This window comes from Cetorhinus maximus, chromosome 22 (genome assembly GCF_964194155.1).
Source record: "Cetorhinus maximus chromosome 22, sCetMax3.hap1.1, whole genome shotgun sequence".
In the NCBI taxonomy this organism is placed as follows: Eukaryota; Metazoa; Chordata; class Chondrichthyes; order Lamniformes; family Cetorhinidae; genus Cetorhinus; species Cetorhinus maximus.
Window position 1 is genome coordinate 77005678 of NC_135900.1, and position 22393 is coordinate 77028070.

General features: G+C 44.3%; 1 protein-coding gene across 1 annotated transcript in view; it reads right to left on the minus strand.

Moving 5' to 3' along the window:
- The window catches only part of nwd1 (NACHT and WD repeat domain containing 1), a 70356-nt gene that overhangs the window by 19906 nt on the left and 28057 nt on the right, over positions 1-22393 (minus strand). Inside the window, exons 8-13 of the mRNA XM_078567550.1 lie at positions 21733-21897; positions 20957-21151; positions 10653-10780; positions 6995-7189; positions 5517-5789; positions 4110-4200 (exon numbers count right to left, since the gene is read on the minus strand). Coding sequence (XP_078423676.1) covers positions 4110-4200; positions 5517-5789; positions 6995-7189; positions 10653-10780; positions 20957-21151; positions 21733-21897 — 1047 coding nt within the window. The remainder of the gene's footprint in view (positions 1-4109; positions 4201-5516; positions 5790-6994; positions 7190-10652; positions 10781-20956; positions 21152-21732; positions 21898-22393) is intronic.

Sequence of the window (22393 nt, forward strand, 5' to 3'; positions counted from 1 at the left end):
AATAAACAGTCTACAGTTAACCTTACAAACCAATGATCCCACTGCCCTTTCAGTGTAAGTACTTGTTTTCGAGTCGTTAGCTATTGCTAGTTTTCTAAGTTGGCATGTTGGCACGGTAGCCCAGTTATTGGGTTGGACATTCTGTTTTTTACATTGTCTTTTACTTTAGATGATTTTTGTAGGGTGTGGGGTGGGGTGGGGGTGGGAGGGGGGGTAATGGGGGTGTGGGTGGTGTTATCTCTGATTGCTACCAAAGGTGACAATTCTCTCCAAGACAGAGGTTGTGTTCTCATGTGTCTGGTAACTGGGAAAATTTATGATGTGCCTCTTTAGTTTGCTTCAGGTTATTGGTTTAATCACCTGCCCTTACACAATCTTCCTTGATTTTTAAAAATTTGTTCTTTCATGGGATGTGGGCAGCACTGACAAGGCTAACATTTGTTGCCCTTGAACTGAGTGGATTACTAGGCCATTTCAGAGGGCAGTTAAGAGTCAACCCCATTGCTGTGGGTCTGGAGTCACATGCAGTCCAGACCAGGTAAGGGTGGCAGATTTCCTTCCCTAAAAGAGATTAGTGAACCAGATGGGCCCTACATGGTCACCAAGACAAGTTTTCAATTCCATATTTGTATTAATTGAACTTAAACTCCATCAGCTGCTGTGGTGAGATTTGAACCCATGCTGCCACATTATGAGCCTAGGCCTATTAAATTACTAGCTCAGTGACATTGCCACTCTGTCACCATCACCAAACATACAAAGATGATTTAGGCTTTAAATGCACTATAAGATGTGCGTTCTTTCGGATGGGGTGTTGGACCGAGGTATGGCTCCCCTCTGTGGGAGAGAAACATCCCACAGCACTATTCAAAGAGCAGGGGAATTCTCCCCAGTGTCCTGGTCAATATTTATCCCTCAACCAAATCACAAAAAATAGATTTTCTGTTTATTTATCTAAGTTGCATTTGTGGGAGCTTGCTGTGTGAAAATTGATTTTCCAACATTACAGCAGTGACTACTCTTCCAAAGTACTTCATTGGCTACAGAGCTCTTCGTGACATTCAGCAATGTCTTCCTTTCATTGCCCAACAAACTGAGGAGCCAATAAAAGATTAAGGGAGAAGCTGCATTAACGCAATGTAGATTTAAAGTAGTTTTAAGCTTAACTATCTATTTGAGTGCAAAACAATGAATACTTTGCTATGTTATACTGTGCAATGTATTGCTTCTTATCCTTCTCTTTCATTTCTTGTAAACTATCTGACCATGACTGCAACAACAACAACAATAATTTGCATTTATATAGCGCATTTAACAGGATCAATTCTCAAAAAGAAATTGACATTGAGCCACAGGAGGAGATATTAGGGCAGGTGACCAAAGCTTCAGTCAAAAAAATAGGGAGGGCCTTAAAAGAGGACTGAGAGGCAGAGAGGCAGAAAGGTTTAGGGCAGGGGGGGGGATTCCAGAACTTAGGGCCTAGAAAGGTGAAAGCACAGCCACCAATGATGAAGCTATTAAAATCAGGGATACGGAAGGTACTGGTGTTGTAGGAGCGCACAGATCTCAGAGGGGTGAAGGGCTGTTGGAGGTTACCAAGATGGGGAGGGCCCTGGAAAATGATCATTTTAAAATCGAGGTGTTGTTGAACTAGGAGTCAACGTAGGTCAGTGCCAAAAGCTTCAGGCAGACTCCTCAATGAACCTACCAGGCTAAGAAAAACTTTCCAGAAACACTGTCCCCTGCCAACACAAGCTAGCTGCCAATTACAGACTGTGTGTGCGCACTGGTCAGCACGTGTGCATAGACCCAATAACATCGCACACGGCGGGCCAGTGGGACGACCTGGCAGGGATCCAGAACCTATAAAAACAGACACAAACCCTTCACCACCCCTCCTGCCACCACACCCCCACTTCCTTGCCTGGGAAAAATGTCCCAGGTGGGGAAGGCCCTGGGAAAGGTTGCAGCTGAGCAGCAGTGAGATTAAAGTTGTGGCTAGAGGGAAGAGCGCAATTGGAGGGCGTGGGGGCCGATCGATGTTGGTGGGGGGTGCACGGGGGGAGGGGATTCACAGGTAGGCGTAATTTATTATTTCCCTTTCCTGATTTTATACAAGAGGGTTCACACAGGCAGGCGTTAAAACCCAAAGACAGCCAAAGAATTCCCGCCCCATGCTCCTAAACCCTGCCTAGTGTGAAACGCTAGACATGTGCATGCATGGCCCTGGTAACAAACACAGCCTTCCAGAAAACGCCTGGGACCAAAATAAAATAACATTTAAGTAGCTGTTAAATCCTTTTTTAAAAAAAACTCTGCCAATCACATAGAGATTTAAAAAACATTGTGGGGCAGAATTTCACGGCCCTTCCCACTGGCAGAACCTTCTGGACATGCTGAAGTCCATGGAGTTTTGAACAGCTCGCCACATTTCCCGGTCCGGCCCCCACTGTGACGAGGCTGCAAAATTCAGTAAAAGATGTTTGTATTTGAATTGAATAGCCTGAGCCTTACCTTGCCAAATGGTTCAGAAAAAAAAATGATGGAAATTTGTAACATTTATATCAAAATAAATGAGCAAAGCTGGTTTTTAAGTGCTTATGTAGTGTTGGCAGAGTAAAATATATCAATACCATGCTAAGGTTTACACAGAAAAGTGTCCCTATTTGGACTCTGATCAGGGGCCTTTCATTCTTGCTGTGAATTCCATGCCCTTCTTCCATAGCTATCTCTTTCAAGAGAGATGCCAAGAATGACTGGCACAGCCCACATCCACAGGGGATGGTGAAGGACAGTCATTGTAAAAAATTGGTGGGGCTAACAACATTGCAATAAGTACAGAGCCAGCTAATGGTCATTAGCTGCACCAATATGAGCTCAAGAGACCAATGGATCATTGCAAACTGTTTAGTAAATTGAATGCTTGAGCATTACTGAAAAAAGAGACAAGCTATCAAAGCTTTGTGTCTTGCACTTATCAGGGCAGCCACGGAATGATAAACCAACAGAAAAGGGAACAACAATTTATACTGCATGAGAAGAGAGTGCTGATTGGTTGGCATGTGGACTCTGATTGGTCGAGACGTAGTCATGGAGAATGCAGCAGAGAACAGTTAACTGTTTACTATCACACATTTGTTTCAAATTCAAACCAGGCAGGCCAACTCTGATTGGTTGAAGCATTGCCATGGGGAATGAACCTGGGAATGTCCGTCCCCAAAGCTTTACTTTAGTTGGAAAAGGTATAATGTGTGAACACGCCCCTTCTGCCTGTAAAGGACAGGGCCCTGTGAATATATGTTGCTTCTAGCATGTATAAGTGAGCCACACTGCTAGCCCGACTGATAATCTTAATTGGTTGTCATTCTTAGCGCAATCAGGATTGTTTAGCAATTGTTGTTCAATTATGTAATCATGATATGTAGAGCTAGGAAGGAGCAAGAGGACAATATTTAGCCAAGCACTAAACAATGTAACAATGCAGAGGAAGGAAGTTTGCAATAGAGAAAGAGATAGAGAGAGAGAGAGACTGCAGCATTAATAGGAGACACAAATCTATATGCTCTTTTCTTGTGTCCTGTCAAGGAGAGAGTGAGAGGTACTGAAGATGCCTCACAGATAATAGAACAGACGGATTTTAGTTTTATAAAGTTAAGGGTTGTTTGGGGAATAAGTTTAGGGTGAAGTATTTGGAGAATTAGTAGTGTAGTGGAAATGTCACTAGATTAGTAATTTAGAAGTTTAGGCTCACACTTTGCAAACACGGGTTCAAATCCCATCATGGCAGCTGGTGAAATTTAAATTCTCTTCATAAAATCAGGGATTGAAAGCTCAGTAATGATGACCAACTATCACTTATTTTCATAAAAAGCCACAAAAGTCCACAAATGCCTCTTAGCGAAGAGAATCTGCCATTTTTACCTGGTTTGGCCTACATGTGACTCTAGACCAACAGCAATGTGGTTGACTCTGAAGTGGCCTTGTAAATCATTCAGTTCAAGGGCAATTCGGGGTGGGCAACAAGTGTTGGCCTTGCCAGCAATGCCCACATCCTATGAAAGAATAACTAGAAAAACTGCCCTTTGGAAGGTTCTGTTGAGGGTCAGTACCTGCCACGAGACACTTTTCATCTTGTGAGGTGACCAGGAATGTGACTGATGCATTGACTTTTGCCGTGACACAGCTCCCATCCAGAGAGACCTGTTGAAAAGAAAAAGGAATTCCTTAGAAATGAAATCCATGGAATCCTTGGACGGCTTGGAGGTATTTATAAGTTGTAGTACTAGCTGTGAAATCACAAAATAAACACAAAAACAAAGGAGGCCGTTTGGCCCATCCACCCAGAAAGCTTTCCCCATCATGATATCAGACTGACTATTGTCAGCTCTGTCCATTCAAGAATGCCCTTTGGGTGTAGAAATGTTTCCTGACTATGAAAGGGCCAGGGTCCAGCCTCTGCCCAGTGGAAGTTGTTTCCTATAAGGGTTGAAATTTTGAGGTTCCTCTACCAGTATAGCTTGTTCCCCATCAAATCAGTCCCACTCCCCATGGAGTACCCCACTGCCCCAATCTCCCTCCAATGCCCCACTCCCCATGATGCACACCACAGTTGGACAGCCTGCTGGCATTCGTGGTTAATGGGTAGCCCCGAGTATAGTGGCTGGAGGACATGATGGGCTGAACGGCCTCTTTCTGTGCTGTTACTTTTCTATGGTTACCACAGAATCTCGTAAGATGCAAACACCAATTGAAAAACTGGGGCTGTAACCATCACCTTGCCACCAGATCAGTGCTCAGTGCTGGTGGGAATCCATCATCAACAACGGAGTCTTGCATTTCAGTAGTGCTCTGTTTCAGAAATAGGATTAAAATGGAGGCTGCATTTCCAGACCAAATTTCCAATTTGTTATCTGCTAGACAGAGGCCATCTTGTTTGATGTGTACCTCGTCAGGTTACACACGCTGTGAATTTCCCTGGGCTTGGGGTGAGGTGTTACTTGAGGGAAATTCCCAGCAATAGACTTCACTTCACATTCGTTACACTCGGTTCAAGCTTTAACAGCTCCCCATTAAATAGATGCTGCAGCCCTTTAACTAGCCTTAGCAATGTTCATAAATCCCTCATGCATGAGCTGCATTGAGCACAGTGGCACAGGTAGAAACTAGCCACACGTATGTCACTCAGACCAGAATGACCGTGTGCAATACCTTGGGCAGTGTAGATTTTAGGTTAAACAGGCAAGGTCTGAGCACCTGCTTGGCCATCATATTCTATGCACCAAAGCACCTGATTATGAGCTGATCTTGATCGATCACTAGCTGTTTCCAGGCCCTTTGGTTAAAAATCTAGGCTGGAGGCTTCTCCGAAGAGGGTAGAAGTTCAAAAGAGGGGTGAGAAGCTGTGCTTTGCCCATTGACGTTCCTGCCTGATTGGCAAGGTTCTACCAGTTTGGAGCTAACAGTACTGACAGAGTATTGAGCCAGGGGGTTAACTCTCAAATACTGATTTTCCATACCATCACCACAACTCCATCGTCGAATCCCACTGCTACTCTCTCCTGGTTTCTCAGTGGAAGGATGCAGGTCGGGGTTGAGATACCTAGGCCAGGGAGACAGTGAGTGTTCTGTAGTGTGCCCTTGCCTTGGTCCCACACACATAGCTTGCCCCCAAAAGACACGGTCAGCAGCGAACTGTGGGACCCGAACACTGCTGTGCGTGTTGTGTGGTTCAGGTTGCCATCGGATATTTGGAACAGAGCTTTTCCATTCTCCAGATGCCAACTCTTAATCTGAAAGCAAGCGACATCATAAGATGGTTAATAAACAGCAGTAGAACCTGCATACAAGAGGGAATCTCTTAGTAATACATTGCAGAATGATCTGTTATTCCCCCCCACGCCCCACCCCCAGCTATTTTCCCCTCAGGGATTGAGTACAAACTTGAGGATACTGTAAATCTGAAGGAGAAACAGCTGCTCTTTCAGCATTTGGACAACAGTTTGGTCAACCCTTTATCCATGGGTGCTCTCATCGGAAACACTACTCTCCTTCTCCCTGCTGACAGACCTATCATCTATGCCTGCTTTTATTCTTGGGGTATCTTTAATGAAATCAAATACCCAGTACGGAATCTGGTGTTGGCAGCATTCATTAAAAATTGGGGATTTGACATCAGTGTGGCCCATTCCTCCTCATGTAGGGCTCACCTGAATTCCCAATATCTGCTCCTGGCATAGGAGGCTGTGGTCGAGAGTGTTCATTCACTAAAACAGTGCCATCAGCAACAGGGCCTCAAGCTTCTTCTCTGATCTTAATGTGCAACACTGGACCAACTTGCTCTGCTGTGGATAGGGTGATGGATCATTGAACACGGAACAAAAGCAGGTTATAATAGAGTTCGGATTCAGATCAGCCATGATGGGAGAAACAGCTTGAGGGGCTGAATAGCCTCCTCCTGCTTCTATGTTCAATAAATTCAAAACAACGTGTTGTACTAGCTTCCACAAGTATTCTGAACCTGTAAGGGTTTATTAAAAGTATCATTGAGCTTATTTTAACATAAGCATTCGGATGAGGATATGGAAGCTGCAACATTTCCTTGGTAAATGTCCAATGAAGGCGAATGGAGCCATGCAGACTTTGCTTAATACCCGTCTGTGCTACATTAAAACGGACAAACCCAAGATCCTTCAGTCCCACCCATGCCCATGCAAATGCACCAAATGCACCTGCTGGTTCCTGTTGGGATTCTTTAGAATAAATAAAGTTCCATTTTGGGCTCACCTCCCAAGCCAAGGATGCTGAGGCTGATTGTAGCAAGCCTATTGCTGCCCTGTTCAAAATCAACTATACACTGGGTGAGCTTCCTAAGCCTAGTAAAGTAGATTCTTTAAACCAAATGTATTGAGGGAAGATCCCTCCAGATCCCTTTTGGAATTGGAGAATGAAGTATGAGGGATCTGAGTTACAGAAAGCAATCAAAGGATTCTTCTACCTGGCTGCCTGAGACCGAGTAGATCACATCAGTAGCTTCATCCACCTGGAGCAGTGCAAAGTGCTTATAGTCCGAGTGATCCTCCTGGATGGAGTAGACCTCTTTCCCAGTCAGTAGATTCCATAGACGCAGCGTATGGTCAAAGGATCCTGACACAGCATGAGCCTTGTTGTGAATCACTTTGATGCACCGTACCTCAGCTATCACAGATAATAAATTACAGTGATTAGTGGGGACACGTCATATAAAGTGTGATCCTGAATATCCACGAGGTTTATCACTACATCCTGCAGCTATTAGTTTTATTCTATCATGGGATGTGGGCATCACTGGCTGGGCCAGCATTTATTGCCCATCTCTAATTGCCCTTGAGAAGGTGGTGGTGAGCTGCCTTCTTGAACCACTGCAGTCCATGTGGTGTAGGTACACCCATGTGTTGTTAAGGAGGGAGTTCCAGGATTTTGACCCAGCCACAGTGAAGGAACGGCGATATATTTCCAAGTCAGGATGGTGAGTGGCTTGGAGGGGAACTTCCAGGTGGTGGTGTTCCCATCTACCTGCTGCCCTTGTCCTTCTAGATGGTAGAGGTTGTAGGTTTGTAAGGTGCTGTCTAAGGAGCCTTGGTGAGTTGCTGCAGTGCACCTTGTAGATGATACACACTGCTGTCACTGTGCGTCGGTGGTGGAGGGAGCGAACGTTTAAGGTAGTGGATGGGGGTAGATCAGACCTATGTGTTCAACCTAGAGTTGCCATCTCTGTTGCATGCTTCCTGCGAGGGGGGGGGCGGTGTTGGGGGTTAGTCACATGATCCCCTATCTCTAATTGCCCCACCCCCTCCACTACTGTCATTGGTCAGTCAACACAGCCTAGCATTGCCCCAGCATCCCAGCCCAATTGGAAATGTGAAGATGCAATTCACTGATTTTTTTTGACTGTCGGCCAAACAGACTTTTCTCCTCATCTCCAACATTTTTTATAATTAATAAACAGAAGTGTTCAAATAAAATGAACACTTTTTTTAATGACGCTTTGATGTTTCTCCTGGGTTGCCCACTGCAGTATCCAGGTGATTAATCTTCAATTCCAGGACACTTCAGGGCAACCCTGGAGAGTTGGCAACTCCAGTAGTTGCTTACACAACCTATCCAGGGATTCTCCCAATCTCCCACTGAAGTCATGGCAGGAACTGAGAGCAATCTCCTCATGTGTTCAGGGCCTACATGTTTAGGATAACGAAATGGGTTAGAGCCTGCCCTTTCTCCCATGGGACCTAGCTTCAGATCTGACCTTAGAATGATCTGTGTAATCTCAGTATATCTGTACTCTGACAGTGGGTGGATAGCCCAAAACCAACTCTTGGATAATGTTACTTTCTTAAATCATCTTCCATTGCACTGGTGAGGTCCATGGGCGGCACCAGCAGTGTTTAACTACCTCACCAGTCTGCTGCAGTCCCAGTGTAAACCCAGATGACAGGTACCGTCAGGCTATATAACCAGAACCACAGAGTTGTAACAGTACAGAAGGAGGCCATTCAGCCTGTCATGTCTGTGTCAGCTATCCAAGTGATACACCTAGTGCCACTCTCCCTCCTGTAACCTTCCAGATAATAATCCAATTCCCTCTTGAATGCCTCAGTTGAACCTGCCTCCACCACACTCTCAGGCAGTGCAGTCCAGACCTTAGCCACTCACTGCGTGAAAAAGCTTTTCCTCAAGTCGCTATTGCTTCTTTTGCCAATTATCTTAAATCTGTGTCCTCTTGTTCTCGGTCCTTTCAGTTTCTCCCTGTCTACTCTGTCCAGACCCCTTATAATTTTGAACACCCCTATTAAATCTCCTCTCAGTCTTCTCTTCTCCAAGGAAAACAGTCCCAACTCCTCCAGACTATCTTCAAAACTGAAGTTCCTCATCCCTGGAACCATTCCCGTGAATCTAGGAGTTGTTCAGTCTTGTTTTCCATTCATATTTACACATCTGCACCTTCGAATGAGAGCTAACAGACATTGATGAGGAGCAGTTCATTCCACTGTTCCCCCATTCCCCACTTCCCCTCCCAGGCACACTGAGACCAATTGTTGCTAACACAACGCAAGCTGAGAGTGGGACTGGGAATCTTTTGATATTAACTGATTGTCTTAAACCAGGATTTTCCTAAAGCTGCATCTTATTTATGAAGATGCTTAAAATATTGATGGGAACAGTTTCCACTTCGGGCCTTTAGGCCTCAATATTAAAGGCCCCTCCCCCTCCAACAATGAGAGGAAGGGGACTCGGGGGGATTGACAAAAAGTTAAATGTGCAGAATGTATTCCAACCCATTAGTCACATGCCCGCCATCATTTTTATGCGATTGGATGTTGGGGTGTTTTAGTGTCCTGCTGTGGAGAGGCAGGACACTCGTTTTAATATTGAAATTGGGAGTCCGATTTGAAATCGATTGTTGTTGCAATGGGTTCCCCAAGGTCAGGAAACCCAGTGAGGAAAGGGAAGAGGGAACTGCTATCTTCACAAGTGCTCGCCCTGGGCCCTTGAAAGGAGCCATTGGATTCCCCACTCTTCACCCATTGCAAGCCTCCCCTCCAAGCCCCAATCCCCAGCAACCCGCCACTAAAGCCCCGGTTTCCAACCTCACCCACAACTCTGATCATTGGCCCTCCGGCCTTCTAATTGCCGAGGTCCAGCCCAGGGTCCCCAGTTGCAGCCTTGTCACTGATATTCCCTCCCAACCCCTCCTCTCCCTGGGCCAGCCCATCCATTTGGCTGGCTACTGGGTGAGAGGTGGAATATTAGACGTTAATGATGCCATTAAGATTAGCAGGACTTCTGTATCTCCAGCCTTTCCCAGGTTCATAGGCTGTTTTCAGTCTCTCCCCTGCACCCTCTCCACCTCTCTATAAATATCAGGGCCTACATGTCAACAACAAGCAATCCCAGATTAACTGCAGTTAGATTCAGAGTAAAGTTCTTCAACAAAATGCTGTGATCTCTAGCCTCAAAGGGTAATCTTCACTGCTCTGGGACTTACAGGTTTACTTACAAATGGCAGAAGAGCATACTCAAAAGTTCTCTCTTATCCCTCATCAGCTGCAAATTGACTCTATTTTCCTCTCCTTTGTGCCGAAAACAAGACTTACTGCACCACCTCTTGCTCAAACAGGACTTCAAAAAGTGCTCCTCATCCAACATCTATCTTCCTCTCCCTCCATTCTTGGCCTTTTCAAACACAAACTTGGCCTCACCAAATTATTACTTGATGATTTACCTCAGTTTGTCTTTAACTCTTTTCAACCTTGTTTGGCTCTTGATCTTTTCATGACAAAGGCTGATGCTATAAGACTTACCAAGTGCTGGGATGGGAAGGCCAAAACTTAAGTAAGATCCTTTCAGGCACCAGAAAGGAGACATTTACTCTAGAGCTCCGATGGTCATACAGGCCAGAAGCTGTGCTTACTCTGTTGGCATCGGTCTCTGCTCAACCTAAGGTTTCACAAAATGGCAGATGGTGTCATAAACCACTGGTAATCAGGTTCACTCTCCAATGGTGAAGCATTTAATTTAGAAACATTTAACAAACAGGCCATAATTTATCAACCAGTAAGTGTTGTTAGCGTGTACTTGGTTTCAGGTCAAGGTAAGATCATTGAAAACTGTTCTGCCTCACCAGAATGTCCTGTTAATGTGTGAATCACTTCAATGTCCTGCAGGTTCCACAGGATCATTGCTCCATCCATTGAGCCTGCCACCAGCACAGTGCAGTCAGCGCTTAGCTCCATCGCAGTCACACCTAGAGCCAGAAGGGAATTTAGAGCTACACATGGACTTTGCAGATGCTACAGGAGAGTTGACATTCAGTGCTAGTCAAGTGGTTAGCACAAAACTGTGAATAGGAATTAGCTGTCTGTGGATGCACGCTACATGAAGGTTTGGGGAAGATCTCAGGAGACTGGGAGTTAGCAAACTACATTTAACCTAGGAGTTGACACCATGATCTCAAACCTGTTACATTCTCCGTAGAGACCGATAACTTCTAAAGAGAAATTCGAACTTCTAGTTAACAGCTGAAAGAACAACACGTCAAGATTTCACGTTTTAAAACTTTTACTGCAACAAATGACTAAGAAACAATATTGACTAAACACTATTGCCTTTTCATAAGCAACTTATACTTCAAACTATGGAAAAGAGATTCCTGATTTAACTTTTAGCATGACTGAAAATCTCCCACTACTGTTATATGTTACACTGTCCCTTAAGTGGTCCTCTAGGAACCAGTCTAAAATTATTCTCAACTCCTGATGGCTTGCTTCTCTTTTTATTTTCCCAGCTAGGTAACTTCTAATCCCAGAACCTGTGAGGGTTACACTGTAGATTCTTTTCCTCTAGCCAAGCTAAGTGAATCTTCCAGGCTCCTGTAAACCCTTACTAACTCAGTCTTCAATCTGAGCTCAAGTGCCTACCCGCGTTCTGCATGGTGAACAATAGTCAGCATTTTCTCTGCTTAAGGTGCAAGCCTGGTTGCTTCCAACACCTGCTCTCTACCTCCCAGACTGCTGCAGACCACACAGGACAAAGCTACAAACCGTTATCTACCTGTGATATTCCTGGGTTCCTAGGGAAGTCTGTAACCTAAACTCAAAATGGTTTCCTCTGACCTCTTCCCCATGGCAACGGGAAATCCATTATTAGAAATACTACTTTGAAATGCTTAGAAATACTAATTAGTTATCTTTGATCTTGAAACCTTTCGATCTTGTAAGTAAATTCATAGTTTACAGCACCACTGTTTACAACTCGATACCTATAACACCTTTCTGAGACTTTGGGAGACTCAGGGTCTACTCATGGTATACCCAGAGACTGTGTTTCTTGTCTCCGAGTGTAAATACCTTGCACCTTCCTCTCAGTAAAACAATCTAAGTTTTCTTTTGATCTCTAACAATCAAACCACCCAGGCTTATAGTCAGGCAGACTGCAGAACAAGTACATGACCCTCTTCATTTACCCTAAATTTAATCTCTCAGCCCTGCAACATAATGATCTTATTAACCAAAAAGCACAGTCCTAAAACATAATAATCCTATAAACCACACAATTGTAACACACCTTTGTCATTATGGTGTATAATCACCTTTGAGCCTATTAAGAAATAATTCAAATTTATTTAGCACCTTTATGCATTCTCATTGCAATATAAGCAATGGGTGATTTTTGAGGGACAGCCATTTATTTTAGGTATTGAGGTTTATGTTCACCCAGCTCCACAAACAGTAAAGCATTGCCATAACCAGCAGTTTTGGGGGTGTTGATTGAGGAAAAAATGCTGGTCATGGCACCAAAGCAACTGCATGCTCTTCCTTGAATGGTGCCATGGGATATTTTGCCTGAACAGATAAACAATGTATTGATTTAATGGAGCATTCAGTAGGTGTCACCTTCAACAATGTAGCACTCCTGCGGTACTGCATTGACGTGCCATCCAATAAATAGTGGGCTTTGAACTCAGAAGTTTCTGACTTCTGGCAAGTGTGCTATCAACTTAATATACTGAAAGTAGAATTACAATATGGCCTTGGGACCCTATCATCAGCGATCTTTAGAAAACTTATCAATCCATGTGACCTTGGATTGTCATTCATAATCCACCACCTGACTAGGGTTGGCATAGACGTCACAAACATGGGCTGTAGGATAAATGATAGCGTGAATAACTGGTTTAGCCATTCACTGTCAGGTCTGCCTGCATCAAGTAAAGCATTATTGGGTCCTGTTCTCATCTGTTAAAACTGGTCACTATTCCAAAATCATCCTGGAATGTAAAGATAACCCCAGATTCTATTCCCTACTGCAAACCATCTACATAAACACCTCTCCCCACCTCCTCTTACATCACTTCATGGAGTTCTAAGATCAAGACCATCTGATCAGCTGACTGTGCCGCATCTCTCTTTGATTAACTTACCAGGCCAAATGTCCTCAAAGCCTCCCTACTGCACGACCCTGATCTCACATGTTTCTCCAGTGTCTGTCCTATCTTCCCTCATGCCCTCCTGCACTCATGACCAAATCCCCACTAAACTGTTCCTACTGACCACCCAACCTGCCCTCCTGGTCTCCGGGTTAGGTGATATTATTGTGTTGTCCCCCTCTCCTTTAAATCTGCTGTCATCACATAACTCCCAAAAAAGCAGTCCTTGACCCCACCGTCCTTGCAAACCACAGTCCCGCCTCCAACCTCCCCTTCCTCTCCAAAGCTAAACGTGTTGTTGCTTCCCAAACTTTCCTGGAACTCCATTTTCGAATCCCTCCAGTCAGGTTTCCGCTCCTGCCAAAGTACTGATAAGATTCTTATCCAAGTCACAAATGACAATCCTCTGTGACTGTGACAAGGATAAACGTTCCCACCTCATCCTTTGTGACCTGGCTGTTAGACATGATTGACCAAACCATCCTCCTCCAACTCGTCTCCACTGTCATCCAGCTGGGTGGGACTGGTTCCACCCACCCAATCGTATTCACTGAATCACTTGCAACGGCTTCTCTTCCTGCTCCCACAATGTTGCCTCTGGTGTCCCTCGAGGATCTATCTGCAGCTCCCTTCTACTTCTCATCCACATGCTGTCTCTTGGCGACATCATCCAAGGACATAGCGCTAGCTCAGCTCTACCTCATCACCACCTCTCTCAACTCCTCCAACTTTGTTAAATTATCAGGCTGCTTATCCAACATCCAGTACTGGATGAGCAGAAATTTTCCCCCAGTTAGAAATTGGGAAGAGTGTTCAATCCCTGCTCCAAACTCCATTCCCCAGATACCAACTGCATCTCTTCCCCTGGCTCCCATCTGAGGCTGAACCAGTCTGTTTGCGACGTCTGTATCATATATGGCTGTGAGATTAATTTCCAGACTGACGCTATCACAAAGACTGCTGATTTCTACCCCTGTAACATCGCCCAATTCTGCCCCTGCTCAGCTCACCTGCTGCTGAAATCATCATTCGCCTGCTGTTACCTCTCGAACTGATGAATCCAGTGCACACTACCCTCCATAAACTCCAGCTTATACAACACTCTGCTACTCATGTCCTTACTTGCAGTTGTCCTGTTCACTTATCACCCCTGTTTTTTCTTTATGTGTTCACGGGATGTGAGCATCACTGGCTAGACCAGCATTTATTTCCCATCCCTAACTGTCCTTGAGAATGTGGTGGTGAGCTGCCTTCTTGAACCGCTGCAGTCCATGTGGTGTAGGTACATCCACAGTGCTGTTAGGGAGGGAGTTCCAGGATTTTGACCCAGTGACAATGAATAAACGGCGATATATTTCCAACTCAGGATGGTGAGTGGCTTGGAGGGGAACTTGCAGCTGATGGTGTTCCCATGTATCTGCTTCCCTTATCCTTCTAGATGGTAGAGGTTGTGGGTTTGGAAGGTGCTGTATAAGGAGCCTTGGTGAATTCCTGCAGTGCATCTTGTAGATGGTACACACTGCTGCTACTGTGTGTCGGTGGAGGGAGTGAATGTTTGTGGATGGGGAGCCAATCCAGTGGGCTGCTTTGTCCTGGATGGTGTTGAGCTTCTTGAGTGTTGTGGGAGATGCACTTATCCAGGCAAGTGGGGAGTATTCCATCACACTCCTGACTTGTGCCTTATAGATGGTGGACAGGGTTTGGGGAGTCAGGAGGTGAGTTACTGACTGCAGGATTCCCAGCCTCTGACCTGCTCTTGTAGCATGCAGGTATAGCAATCAATTAGGAAGGAAATTGCTTGTTGATTTTTATTGCAAGCAGATTGGAGTACAAACATAATGAAATCTTGTATGATTGTACAGCATTTTGGTGAGACCACATCTGGAACATTGTGTGCAGTTTTGGTCTCCACACTTAAGAAAGCATATACTTGATTAGACACAGCACAGTGAGGGTTCACTAAACTGGATGAAGGGGTTGTCCTATGATGAGAGGCTGAGTAAATTGCAACTATATTCTTCGAGTTCAGAAGAATGAAAGACGACCTCATTGAAGCCTACAAAATTCTGAAGGGGCTTGACAGGGTGGACACTGAGAGATTGTTTCTACTGGTCGGGGAATCTAATCCATGGGGGTGCAACCTTAGGATAAGAGGCCGATCATTTAGGACTGAGACGAGGAGAAATTACTTCACTCAAAGGGTTTTGAATCTTCGGAAGTCTCTACACCAGAGGGTTGTGGATGTTCCATCGTTGAATACGTTTAAGGTTAGGATAGACAGATTTTTAGTCTCTCAGGGAATTAAGGGATAATGGGAGTGGGTGGGGAAATGGAGTTGATGCCCAAGATCAGCCATTATCATACTGCATGTTGGAGCAGGCTCGATGGGCTGTGTGGCTGCTCCTGCTCCTGTTCCCTTTGCCTTGTGCCTTGAAGATGGTGGACAGGCTTTGGGGAATCAGGAGGTGACTTACTCACCACAGAATTCCCAGCCTCTCCTGCTCTTGTAGCCACAGTATTTATATGGCTAGCTCAGATTAGTTTCTGGTCAATGGTGACCCCCAGGATGTTGACAGTGGGGGATTCAGCGATGGTAATGATGTTGAACATCAAGGGGCGATGTTTGTTGAAAATTAGGTATGAACTGAGTAGCACTGGTGGAAGCCAAACTGAGCATCAGTGAGCAGGTTATTGCTGAGTGCTGCTTAATATGCTCGGAGACAGCTTCCATAACTTTGCTGATGATTGAGAGTAAACTGGTAATTGGCTAGATTGAATTTATCCAGCTTTTTTCTTTGGGCAGGACATACCCTGGCAGTTTTCCACATTGTTGGGTAGATGCCAGTGTTGTAGCTGCACTGAAGCAGCTTGGAGAGGGGTGCAGCTGGTTCTGGAGCACAAGTCTTCATTACTACAGCCAGCATGTTGTCAGAGCCCATTGCCTTTGCTGTATCTAGTACTTTTTCCTAACTTCACGTGGAGTGAATCGAATTGGCTGAAGACTGGCATCTGTGATGCTGGGGGTCTCAGGAGGAAGCCGAGATGGATCATCCACTCAGCACTTCTAGCTGAAGATTGTAGCAAATGCTTCAGCCTTATCTTTTTCACTGATGTGCTGGGATGCCCCATCATTGAGATATTTATGGAGTCTCCTCCAGTGAGTTGTTTAATTGTCCAGCACCATTCACGACTGGATGTGGCAGGACTGCAGGGCTTTGATCTGATCCTTTGGTTCTGTCTATAATGTGCTGCTTCCAATGTCGAGCATGCATGTAGTCCTGTATTGTAGCTTCACTTGGTTGGTACCTGATTTTAGGTATGCCCGGTACTACTCCTGGCATGTTCTCCTGCACCCCTCATTGATTCGCTGGATTGATGGGAATGGATATGCTGGGTCATGACGTTAACAATTGTGTTTGAATACAAATCTGTTGCTGCTGATGGCTCACAGTGCCTCATGGATGCCCAGTTTTGAGCTGCTAGGTCTAATTGAATCTCTCCCACTTAGCATGGTTGTACTACCGGACAATACAATGGAGTTGACCTGCATTGGCTCCCAGTCAAACAACATCTTGGTGTTAAAATTCCCATTAGAAACTGAACTGGATGAGCCATTTAACTACTGTGGCTACAAGAGCAGATCAGAGACAGGGAATTCTGTGGCCAATAACTCAGCTCCTGACTTCCCAAAGCCTGTCCACCATCTACAAGGCACAAGTCAGGAGTGTGATGGAATACTCTCCATTTGCCTGGATGAGTGAAGCTCCAACAACACTCAAAAAGCTTGACACCATCCAGGACAAAGCAGCCCACTTGCACCTCATCACAAACATTCACTCCCTCCACCACCGACGCACAGTAGCAGCAGTGTGTACCATCTACATGATGCACTACAGGAATTCACCAAGGCTCCTTCGACAGCACCTTCCAAACACACAGCCACTACCATCTAGAAGGACAAGGGCAGCAGACACATGGGAACACCACCACCTGGAAGTTCCCCTCCAAGTCACTCACCATCCTGACTTGGGAATATATCACCGTTCCTTCACTGTCGCTGGGTCAAAATCCTGGAACTCCCTTCCTAACAGCACTGTGGGTGTACCTACACCACATGGACTGCAGCGGTTCAAGAAGGCAGCTCACCACCACCTTCTCAAGGGCAGTTAGAGATGGGTAATAAATTCTGGCCTAGCCAGCGACGCCCACATCCCACAGAATCACAGTATCTTTACAGTTCAGAAGGAGGTTATTCGGCCCATCTAGTCTGCGCTGGCTCTCTGAAAGAGCATTCTACCTAATCTCACTTCTCTGCCTTATCCCCCTAACCTTGCACATTCTCTCTTTTCAGGTAGCAATTCAATTCCCTTTTGAATACCTCAATCGAACCTGCCTCCACCACCCTTTCAGGAAGTTCCAGACTACAACCACCCTCTGGGTTAAAATAAAACATTCCTCACATCACATTTACTTCTTTTGCCAATTGTTTTGAATCTCCGCCCTTTAGTTCTTGATGTTCTCTTGAGTGGGAACAGTTTCTCACCATTTACCCTATCCAAACCCCTCAGGATCTTGAATACCTCTAACAAGTTTCTCAACCTTCTTTTCTCCAAGGAAAACAGACCCAACCTCTCCAATCTATCCTCACAGCTACAGTTCTTCATCCCTGGAATCATTCTTGTGAATCTCCATTGTGCTCTCTCCAATGCCCTCTCATCCTTCCTCAAGTATGGCACCTGGAACTGGACACAGTACTCCAGATGAGGCCTAACTGGTGTCTTATATAAGTTCAACATGACTTCCTTACTCTTGTACTCAGTACCTCTATTAATAAAACCTATTAATAAAACATATGGTATTAAATTCTGGCCTAACCTGCGACATCCACATCTGACAGAACCACAGAATCTTTACAGTGCAGAAGGAAGTTATTCAGCCCATCAGGTCTGCACTGGCTCACTGCAAGAGCATTCTACCTAATCTCACTCCCCTGCCTTAGCCCTGTAACCTTGCACATTCTCTCTTTTCAGATAGTAATCCAATTCCCTTTTGAATACCTCAGTTGAAGCTGCTTTATTAACAGCACTCTCAACATACCCTGCCATCTTCAACCCTGCCATCTTCAATGACTTATGTACATATACACCGAGGTCCCTCTGTTCCTGCACTTCCTTTAGAGTTTCTCTCTTTATTTTATACTGTCTCTCCACATTTTTCCTGCCAAAGTGAATCACCTCACACTTCTCTGCATTGAAATTCATCTGCCATTTGTCTGCTCAATCCACCAATATGTCTATGTCCTTTTGAAGTTCAAGACTATCCTCATCACAGTTGACAATGCTTCCAATCTTCGTATCATCCACAAATTTGGAAATCACGCCTTGCACACTATAGTCTAGGTCATTAATATATATCAGGAAGAGCAAGAGTCCCAACACTGATCCCTGGGGAACTCCACTACAAACCTTCCTCCAGTCTGAAAAACAGTCATTTATCACTACTCTGTTTCCTATCATTCAGCCAATTTCTTATCCAAGTGCCTACTTTCCCTTTTATTCCATGGCCTAGAATTTTGCTCACAAGTCTGTTGTGTGGCACTGAATCAAATGCCTTTTGAAAATCCATATACACCACATCAACAGCATTGCCCTTAGCAACCTTCTCTGTTACCTCCTCAAAAAACTCCAGCAAGTTAGTTAAACATGATTTTCCCTTAATGAATCCATGCTGGCTTTCCATAATTATCCTGGACCTGTCTAAGTGGCTAATGATTTTGTCCCAAACTATAGTTTCCAGAAGTTTCCCTACCACTGAAGTCAAACTGACTGGTCTGTAGTTGCCGGCTTTATCCTTGCACCCCTTTTTGAACAAGGGTGTAACATTCGCAGTTCTCCAGTCCTCTGGCACCTCCCCTGTGTCTAAGAAAGACTGGAAGATTAACACCAGTGCCTCTGAAATTCTCACTTTCATCTCCCTCTGTATCCTCGGATGCATCTCATCTTAATGAATGAATAAAGAAAGGAAGCCCTGATGCTGCTGGAGGATTATACAGTAGGTCATTATCATACAAATGAAGGAATGTCAGGATGTAGTGACTCCGTAAGGCCAAGATTTGGCTTTAGTAGCTTGTTTACTGTAGAATGGACAGGAACCTGAGGAAAGACAAGAGTCCCATAGCTTGGAGGTCCTGAGAAAGAATGAGTTAGAATAAGAGACAGTGCAGTGCAATGGGTCTTCATCTCAGATTGGGGGTGTATGGAGGATGAAGTGTTTATGGCGATGAAGAGCGCATGGAGGATGATGAGTGTGTGGAAGATGAAGAGTCTGTGGAAGATGGAGTGTGTGGAGGATGAAGGGTTTATGGAGGATGAGGGATTTATGGAAGATGAAGGGTTTATGGAGGATGAAGAGTGTATGGAGGATGAAGACTGTGTGGAGGATGAAGAGTATATGGTGGATGAAGACTGTGTGGAGGATGAAGAGTGTATGGAGGATGAAGACTGTGTGGAGGATGAAGAGTGTATGGAGGATGAAGACTGTGTGGAGGGTGAAGAGTATATAGTGGATGAAGGTTTTATGCCTCTACAGAAACTTCAAGGAAATTGAAAGCCAGGAGATTTTGTGGTCAGACCCAATTGGGAGTGTTAAGTTTAGTTATGCTGGGTCAACTTGCCACATGATTTAAGAACACATTAAGCAATAGCATCTTCTAAGCAAAGACACAGAAAAAAGCCTGAGAGAAGACTATGGGCCCAAGAAACCCGCCATGCAGACATGGCGCCATCACACGCACAATGGATACATCTCCAAAGCTTCACACAGGCTTCTGGGAGTGGCAAAAATCTAGAGATTTTTAAAAATCCAAGAATAATTCTGGAATAAAAGGGAAATTCCATTGCAATCAATGATCCCACCTGAATGGATTTCCACCTGGTAATCTGTGAAAGATTTTCAGCAACTTAGCACCGACAGAAGGAGTATCTTCAATGATGTGGGTCTCTCCTTTCAGCCTTTATTTCCTGAAGCCATGCTGGGTGTCCCGAATAAATACAAATGGATTGAGTTTCCATTTGTTTCCTCTGGCAATCTAGGTGAAACCGGCCAATCCAAGTGCAAAGGATTGAATAATTTTAAAGGTAATTGAGTTAAGCCCAAAATCTCTTATGTTCCTGTTTTCTGGGAGCTTTTTATGATGGTTCAAGAGTTAATACACCCGAATCAGGCTCCACCCACAACATGGGCCATGCCCCAACCAGTCAAAGGCGTGAGAGTATGCCAAATGTATTGGTTTGGAAAGATTCTTCAAATTGTGTTTGTTTACTTAGGCACACAGCTCTGGCACATTTTTAAAGTCTCTTTTACATCAAATAATATTTAATTCACTAAGAAACTCACAAGCGTATAACCCAGTGAAACTCTTAAATATATATATAGTTAAGTTGAATCATTTTCTTTGATGTTGCATCAGTTTATATACAAATGGAGGGTTGGACATCCTAAATAAACATGTTCAGTTTTTGGTGAGAAATGCATTTTCAGCTTCATTAATAAGACTGCTCCAGATTAACACTCTGAAATTATCTGGGAGTGCTTTTTAAAGAACAGAAAACAAAAAGAAGCTGTTTAGTACTCTTGCTCTGCCGAGCTATGTTGGTTCACGGAAGCTTTTTAAGCTTATGGTTATGCAAATTAATTTTGAAGGAAACTTAAAGCGGAATCGAATCAACGCAATTTTCATTTGGGTGTCATTTCACAATTACCCCCAAGAGCAGAATTTCTACCCAAACCTCTTTGTGATCATAAATAATAATAAAACACTGGATAAATTGACACAAAAACTGTTGATACATTTGGGTTGTACTTCATCCAGCCCACCACCCCTCCACTGGAGGAAAGATCACTGATCTATGTACTCCATTGGGTCTGATGCCTTTTAAATGTCAAAAAATTCAGATCTTTTGGGGCCTCACTGTAAGAACAGAACATGGAGTGTACCTTTGCTGAACCCAGTCAGTGTTGTCCTTAGTGGCCCACCAGGGGGCTGGAAGAAGCCACATAGCGGAGTGAAGATTGGGTTGGGGTACGTAGCACACCATTTTACACATTGCTGGCAGAGCTCATCAATCATTGGGTAAGAACCCTTGAAGAAGTCAAGACGTGCCAACATCTCTACGTACAGGACACTCTCATCTACAAAGAAAATACAAAACAACACCATGTATTCAATATTACTAATGCTTTTCTTATGTTTAATCATGTAGGTATAGGTTACCCTCCCCTAAGGACATCAGTTCCAACTCAAAGAGCATTTTTATCTCAACTAGTTCTGTTTTATCAGAGCATGAGCATGTGTATTAGCTCACCGCATTCTCCCTGGCAGTGCTAACCCACTCCACCCTGTAAAGGAATATTAATGCCCTTATTCTCAAAGTGAATGTTAACCCATTCCATTCTCTAAGGCGTTACAACACATCCCATTCTTCAAGGAAGTGATATTCACTCCATTCTCTGGGTGTGTTAACTCATTCCATTCTTTTAGGGAGTAATAATCCACTCCATTCTCCAAGGGAGTGTTAACCTGTTCCATGCTATAAAGGAATGCTGAGCCACTTAATCCTAGAGGAAATAATACCCCACTCATGTTCTAGTGGTGTGTTTACCCACTTCATTCTCTAAGGAAACAATATTCCAATCATTCTCCAAAGCTGTGTCAACTCACTCCAGTTTCCAAGACAGTGATCATTCATTCTATTATCTATGATTGTCCTTACCTATTCCATTCTCCATGAAGTCTACTGTAGGCCAGATGAGCAATAGTGCATCTTGAATTAGCTGCACCTCTGGACAATCAATGTGCTTGGTGCATGCATAAAAATCCTCCAGCAAGCTCTTCATTCCTGTGACTTGTATTTTACAAACTATCCATTCCATGTTCCCTGAGAATTCAAAATAACCTGAGGTGTTAGCACAATGGTGAAAGTATATATTACTGTTAGACCCTAAGTCTGTCCTATAGAATAATGTGTGGTATTGCTGTTGGTTCAGACATTGTGGATCGGAAACTGTTAGAGAGGTGTTTGGGACAGGCAAATGAGTGTTACTTGGTGTTGTTAGGGGGAAGAAAGTAAGTAAGAATTTATGGTAAGGGAGAATTTATTGAAAGGGAATGAATTACTTAAAATCTCCAGGCAACCAGGGCTACCAAGCACATTGGCAGTTAAAGGTTACCGGATGAACCTTGCACAGACTTAGGGCCTGCAAACAACAGAAAGACCTTGGGATCCAGGCTGCAGTCAGAGCATTGGCAATAACAACTAAGATTAAGTGTGCTCTTCAACAGATAGGGGAAGAACAGATGGTCCTGGTTTAGGTAGGAGGGAAGGTCTCTGCCTGGGTGAAAAATAGGGACATACAATGCATGTACCTGTTACC